The following is a 7,502-nucleotide window of genomic DNA, read 5'->3' on the forward strand; positions in this document are numbered from 1 at the left end:
TTCCTCTGGACTTGAATCCTCAATCAGAAATCAGTTATGTTCGTGTACATGACATGCTCAGAAAGACCAATTGTCTGCTCTGGTCAGACTGTAATTTAAAGGCCATTAAAGGGAGGTTTAGAGTAGAGGATGCGTAGGGGTCTTAAATGGGAATAATTCATCTTCAAACTCATCCTGCCAGAAGAGGTTATTTAGGTGTATGAGAATTATTAGTGAAGAGTTGACGTAGGCTATTTCATTACCGCCGGCCAGGAACACACCATTAAGTGTCCCAAGGTCTTTGAACAGGAGCAGGAGTTAGTGTGTGAGAGCCACGTTGTCAGGAACCTGTCATTAAAATGGATGAATAAGAAATGCCAGGTCCTAAATTAATAAACATCCTTGTTTAATAATTTAACACATTGAAACTGAAAAATGGTCTAACACATCGTCTCCTAGAGCAATATAGACTTCCCACGTGCTAAGTAAAGCATTGGCACAAGGTGCCACTGAATTAACTCAATGGAGTCGGAGCCTAAATGATTTACCGAGTCCTGATTCTGGTTGTGCCGTGGGCATTGTTTCCATCTCTCCTGGGCTGGACAGGATTCTGATTCCCAAGTACGTTCAGCTAATGTAGCGTCATTTGTTATCGTTCATTTCATTCATTTGCTGTTTTTGTTTTTTTTCCTTTCTCTCTTGGGTTATCCGGGGGACAACAATTTAGCAACTCGGTGCAAAAAGAGCCCCTTTTTGAGAAGCAAAAGCAAGGACAAAGACAAGTCTCCAACAGCCCCCCCGGCCCCCCCGGCTTTCTCTAAACGCCTGCGGTTCTGGTCTTCCTCTGACATTCCACCCGCCTCTAACTACCCTCTCCCTTTCTCAGAAATTGGAGATTTCTAATCCTTTCCCTTCATCAGTGCCTTCATCATGTGCCCTCCTTCATTTCTGAAATTCAAACAAACAAACAAAAAACAGTACCTAAAGGCCAGATGACCCATAGTGGACCCCTCCTCCTGACCCCAATTCCAAGCCAAGCTTAAAACAGCCAACGTGGATTCTGATTTCAAAAGAGAAGATGAGTTGTGACACCCTCTGGACGGTACTCCAGCGCAGCGCAGTGTTAGGGGAGCCTCGGGACAGCCACGCACAGGCCCGTGGGCCAGGATGCCCGTGCCCAGTGAGTCCCTGGCCGAGTGCTGCCCGCGCCCGCACCTGCAGGCTTGTATGTCATGCCGTGTGTCACGCAGAACTGGTCAGCTGTCGCTATGCTTCCTAAAACGTACGGCCTCTGTAAAGACTTATTGTTAAGCGGCTGCATTTAAAACCGCTGCCCTTTTCCCCATCCCCACTTCCCTTGTCGGAGCAGGGGATCGTTGGCTTGTGCAGATAAGTCCCTTTGTAGATGTGTTCCATGTTCTGAAGAATTTATTGCTGCACTCAAGCATTTTGAATAATTGGATGAATGTTGCTGAGCCAGGGTTCAGCCTGGAGTGCCCTTTTAGGGCCGAGCTACGATCCTCTGACGTCTTGGATGCTGCTGTGAGGGCAGCAGTGGACAGACAGAACAGCTCCCAGTCGGGAGCCGGGAGCCCTGGTCCACAGAGGCCTTTAGCTACTGCCTTGCTGTCTGTCTTCAGCCGTCCTTGTACCATCTCCATGCGTTTGCCATGTCTGTATCACCTCTGTGATCGCTTACATGTCTCCCCTCGAATCGACTCCCGGTTTCCATTTAACTTTATTTTAAAAGGAAAGATGATTATCGGTACTGTAAATGGAAACCCGGTATCGCCATGGAAACCAGGTAATCGTCAACGTAAATCCGTGACTACCGCCCTGTCCAGTCAGTTGATGTGGCACTGACTTCGTCTCGCGCACCTGCTCAGGTTCCTGGGCGGCCACGTCCTGGTCCTCTGCCTGTCTTCCCAGCATGCTGTGGGAAGTGTGTGGTTTCTCTGCCATTGCTGCTGTTGGCTCACCTCCGCCTCTCCTCTGCTCCTCATGTTCACTTCATGCAGTGGCTGCCTGTCCGATTCATTCCACCCGCCTTGAATCTTGCTTCTCATCAAGGTTACCTTTCAGAATCCAAAAGTTCCCTTGGTTTGAAGTCGTAAGACTTGGGTGCTTCACACGTGACCGTGAGTCCAGACACTGAGTGGCTGAGGGTCGGGGGTCAGGTCCTGGGAGAGTGTGGAGACGAGTCAAAATCCCGACAGCGGACATGGCTCTGGGTCCACGCCCTTGTGCAAAACAGTCTTGTCCTAATGCTTCTAGAACTCCACCCACATGAGCTTTTCACTTGTATTTGGAGAGCCCATCCCCTCTCCTACTAGGAGGTCATTGAAGATCTTTTAGGTTTTTTCCCAGTGTTTTTTTTTTTTTAATTAGGATTTTATTTAACTTTGACAAGAGTATATTAGTATGTTCACGGTAGAAGATTCAGAGATTGCAGGAAAGTGCAAAATACAAGGTAAAACTCTTCCTTGCGGTGATGAAGACTTCTTACACAAATGGTGGTTAGGGTGGCAATAAACAGCTTTCTCAGATCACAAGGGTGCACATCCAGGACCTTGAGGGCCCGGGCCACAGGTCTCCAGTGGCCCTGAGCAGACATCAGTCAGGGTCTTTTTATAAATCAGGGATTTGAGTGGCAGTGTTACACAGCAGGTGGGCCCAGTCGCTAATGTGTTGGGCTTTTAGCAGCGTTTCGTTGAGCCTCTTGAGTTGGTCCTTTACTAGTATTTTCTCCCAGCTGCTGGGGCTCGAACTATGATCTGTGGTGAGAGCGAGGGACGGCCTCCAGGGCCTCCAGCTCAGGCCCTGGTTCCCACCGCAGCCCGGGAGGCGCGCAGCCCAGCTTCTGTCCCTGTGCTCCGTGTGCCCCGCTGCCGCTGCTTCTAGGCCCGGTGTGATCGCCCACCTTGGCATGGGAGGTTGCCGCCCCCGTCCTCACTGTCCTCCTCTGCCCCAGGCCCTGGGGACCTAGTACCAAAGCGAGGGTCGCCACACGGAGGCAGCCTTGACCGCACGGACGCCTCCGCTGAGCCAGTCTCCAAGCCCTGGCCGTCAGAGCCGGGCTCCCGGGCCTGTTCATCCTCAGCCGTCACTACAGTGCCTTCCAGCTCCACCCCCGTCTCCCGGCACCCAGGCCGCACCCACGGTGAGTCACGGGTCCCTTAGAACTGAGAGGGATGAGCTTCTGGGGCCGGGGTCTCAGGGGCAGGGGGGCCTCTCAGACTGAGAGGTGGTCAGCAGGTTGGTGAAGCTGTGGACAGGCTTGGCCTCCCTCGGACACAGGTTCAGACCTCAGCTCTGCCCACGGCGGTGTGACGTTGGCGGACAACTCCACCTTCTGGAGGCCCGGCCCTAAGCCGCTCCCAGGAAAGCCCTAGAACCCACCACCACTGCTCAGAATCAGTGGCACCAAGTAGCTCCTGACGGAGGTGAACCAGAGCTTGGGCTAAAATCCGGCAACGTTGGATGTTTATTCTCCTGGGAGGAGACTTGACAGGGTCTCTGAACTGGAGGCCGGTTGGTAGAGTGGAGAGCAGGTGTCCTCACTGAAAAACAAGGGGGTTCGGGGAAGGATTGACAGGTTGGATGTCTCCCAGGATGCCAGTAGCCTTGGCATCTGCACCTTAGATGTGATAATACCATCCTTCAAGGCATCTGATTAGCGGGAGACGTTCCCAGCAGAGCAGTCGGGTCACATCTTGCCAGGGGAGGCCCGTGAGAGTTCAGGACCCCGACACCTGACACCCGAGGAGAGCCCGCAGCGCCGGAGACAAACGGGTGTGAGGGCAGCGGAGTCAGCGGTCACCGGGCAGAGACGTGCGCTTTGAAACGCCCATCGTTAGCATCAGAGCAAGCGAAGTTGCACGCTCTCGTGAAACCAGCAGGACGCTATAAAAAGGAGCGTTCGCGGGGAGAGCACTTGGAAATTTTAAATACTTACAGGAAGGGAAAATAACACTTAACACTGAAAAAGAGATTCAGCTCATAGCTTAGAGATGGAAATATCTGAATACAGCGGAAAGAGCTGACAATGATGGCCCGGCGTGTTAGAAACTAACGAGAACAAGAAGGGTTATTGTTTTTCAGGATCGTACCATCCACTGCACCCTGGACGCCATGGCATGCATAACCCTGGTTTGACAAGCCAAGCAAAGACAGGGTCCCTGCCCTCAGGGCTGCCTGGGTCGGCTTCAGGGCCTGGCCCCTTGTTTACAAACCAGAAACACCCTCAGAGAATCTGAGTTGAGTGAGCACTGGGCAGCCAGGCGGCCCTTCTGTGCTCCTGGCCGGACACAGAGGGCAGCCACTTACTGTTGGGCGTCCGGGGAGCTGTGCCATGGGCCGGCCGGGCAGCATGCTCGGGGGTCCGGGTGGGCAGTCAGCAGACGGCCTCCGTCCCCCAGGCTCGAGCAGGAGCCGGGAGCACCACGTCCCGTCGGATTTCCAGCGGCCAGTGTGGCTCCAGGCCTGGCCCTCCTGGCTGACCACGGGCTGTCTCGGCCTGGATCCCACCCTGAGCCAGAGCCCACACCTGTTCAGGTGCCTGCGGAGCCTGCCCGAGGGCCTGTCACACCGCACACCCGGCACTGCCCGCAGCGACTCCCTGGCCTCCCAGTGCTCACGCTCAGGTGGACGCAGAACTGTGGCGAAGGGGAGACCCTGGTGTCATTTGGAGGGGACCCAGGGCTGCTGTCAGCAAGAATCTAGCAGGCTTGTGGCACAGGGCAGCTTAGTCCTTCTCAGGAAAGAGCAGTGGCTGGTGGCCCTTGGATTCCGGCTCTTTCTGGTGAGGAGCTGCCGGTTCAGGGCTCAGTCTCGAGGGAATCCGCATCCTCCCTCCGGTGGTGGGTTCTTTGCTTTTCCTTCCTCCAGCCCCGGGAGAGACCAGGCCCTGGGGGAGAACTGCTCGCAGGCCCCCTGCTTCTGGTGCAGCTCGCCCTGGAGGGTGGGAGGGGCTCCCGGGATACTGAGTCTCAGCTGCTTTTGCTGCATGGCCCTTGGCCAGGACGCTGCTGCTTTCATTCGGAGCCCCAGGCATTGCACCTGCGGAAGCATGATTTAACGTTGAGTCAGATAGAGTCTGGAGGATGAGGCTGTGTCGACAGGAGAAATAGGGGGAGAGAGAGTACAGGCAGGACTTAAGGGCACGGTCCACACGTCCCTCCCTCCTCCGGGAGCTGGACACGACCACGATGCAGGGGCTGGGCCAGAGTGAGAGGTGGCCGTCTGGCAAGAGGCCCAGGTTCCCCCTGGATGTTCCAGGTCCCCTGACTCACAGCTGGATGTTCTCCGCAGGCTATCACTCAGATGACAGCCTCTGTGAGCGGTCCCTGGAGCTCGAGTTCGCCAACCACAGGCAGCAGCACGGTGAGTGGGCGGTGCGTGGTGCCCTTCAGCCTGGGTTCTACGACAGAACCCTGTTTCCATCAACTGTGCTTGTCCTTCAAGCTAAGTCGTGTATCCAAGTCCCACACACAAACGAGGTGAAAGTGGAGTAGTTATGCTGGGAACGGGGGACCCACAGCTCCTCAACACTCCTTCGCTGCCTCCCCTAGGGGCGGAAACATGCAGCTCCTGCTTACATCCCTGCAGTGATGGGGAACTCACTACCTATCACGTGTCCTACTCCTGGAGACTCTGACTCCCCTGGCTTGAAGGGAGGCCTAGTGACCCCTGCAGACGACACTGATTGCAGGGGGCTCTACTGTCCTCACCTGGATTTTAGTGCCCAGAGCAGCTCCCAGTAGTAAATCTACCTTAGAAAGTGTTAGAAACACTTGCTTCTGACTGAGGCCTAGTGGAAGTTTCCACAGAAGGGAAACGGTGAGTGATACCAGCCTTCTCAAAAAGCGAGGACTTCCTTCCCTCCTGAGGGTCCCAGCACCCGCTCGGGCACAGACGTCATTGTACACACGTGGACGTGCACACACTGCGTGTCCTGGCCCCCGCCCTCACCAGGGGGCCCTGTGCTGGTCTAGGCACAGTGTTCCCACGTGTGTTCCAGAAAGATCCATGCAGCAGTAAGGGTGGGCTTCCCCCCAGCCCCCCAACCCTTCTCTTTCCCAGAGCGGCCCTTTTCTAATCTGTACTGGAGGTCTGCATGAGATTTCCTTTGTTAACAAAATTGTGCGAGGCCACAGCCGAGACCTCAGACAGAGATGTTACAAGTTGCCGTTCTGCACAGCCCACTGCCCTCTGTGCACGGGCCTAGCACTCAGTGAGGCTGGACCCCTCTGGGGGGGCGACGGGAATCCCAGGGTCTGTCCTCCCGGGGGCTTTCCCGGACCGCGGCAGAGTCACCTTGTGATGCAGTTGTCCGATTGGATGGTTTAGTCCGGGTTAGACTGGTCATCGGCCCTGCAGTTAAGTGTTGCCGTTTCCTTCAGGGTCCCGGCCAAGCAGCTTGGAGAGCAGCACGAATGCGTCCAGTGACAGCTCACCTCTCAGCCTGAAGGGTAAGCCGGCCTTCCCTCCTGGGCACTTTTCAGTGCACTTGGATCTCCGCTCTGAGCTGAGATCAGAGCTGTAATTGTAAAAAATACAATTAGAAGCATGATGCGTTTGCATTCATAGGGCCACGTCATTCTGTTCGCAGCTTGGGCCTGGGAGCTGTAACAGATCTGGGCTCAAGTCCCTTCTCCACTGCCCAGCTCCGGCACCTGGCGAGCCACCCATCCTCCGAGTCTGAGCTGCTTGAGCTTCCGGATGGGGACGGCACCAGTGGTTACGTCCATAGGGGTCAGAGGACACGGGGTGACTGGTTCCTTTACAGCAGCAGTTCTCAACCTACTGGCCCTTTAAATACAGCTCCTCACGTTGTGACCCAACCATAAAATTATTTTCATTGCTACTTCATAACCGTAATGTTGCTACGGCTATGAATCGTCATGTAAATATTGGATATGCAGGATGGTCTTAGGCGACCCCTGTGAAAGGGTCGTTCGACCGCCAAAGGGGCCGTGACCCACAGGTTGAGAACCGCTGCTTTACAGTGTTTACAGTTCGTTTAATGGCGCAGAATACGGTCTGTCTACACTGTTTGAAGAGTGATCTAGTGCGATACCTTACAGCTGTTGATAATTGAAGCTTGAGCAGAAGCTTCCCACTTCTTTCCCAAGTTATTTTGTTTTTAAATGCCAGCGTGAACTTCTAAAGAATTCCGGAATGTCCTTGACGTCCACAATGCCAGCCTGGGTTCCCGGGCAAGGCTCTGTTCCGTGAGCTGCAGGCAGCACGGAGCCCACGGGAGGTAGGCGAGCGAGAGTGGGAGACTGACGCATGTCCCTCTGTGTCCCCTCGTCCTGACACAGGCTGCTCCGACCCGCTCCACCGCAGGCCGGAGAGCTTCAGCAGTGAGGACCTCGTCCCCAGCAGGAGTGCCAGGGCAAGGCTCTGTTCCGTGAGCTGCAGGCAGCACGGAGCCCACGGGAGGTAGGCGAGCGAGAGTGGGAGACTGACGCATGTCCCTCTGTGTCCCCTCGTCCTGACACAGGCTGCTCCGACCCGCT

General features: G+C 55.2%; 1 protein-coding gene across 1 annotated transcript in view; it reads left to right on the forward strand.

Annotated features, from left to right (window-relative positions):
- CCDC88C (coiled-coil domain containing 88C) overlaps window positions 1-7,502 on the forward strand; it is a gene marked incomplete at its 5' end in the record, with an annotated part of 133,104 nt that overhangs the window by 115,143 nt on the left and 10,459 nt on the right. Inside the window, 4 exon segments of the mRNA XM_015571294.1 lie at window positions 2,951-3,139; window positions 5,290-5,361; window positions 6,381-6,449; window positions 7,305-7,393. Of these exon segments, the coding sequence (XP_015426780.1) occupies window positions 2,951-3,139; window positions 5,290-5,361; window positions 6,381-6,449; window positions 7,305-7,393 (419 nt within the window).

Source organism: Myotis davidii, unplaced genomic scaffold (genome assembly GCF_000327345.1).
Source record: "Myotis davidii unplaced genomic scaffold, ASM32734v1 scaffold732, whole genome shotgun sequence".
Classification (NCBI taxonomy): Eukaryota; Metazoa; Chordata; class Mammalia; order Chiroptera; family Vespertilionidae; genus Myotis; species Myotis davidii.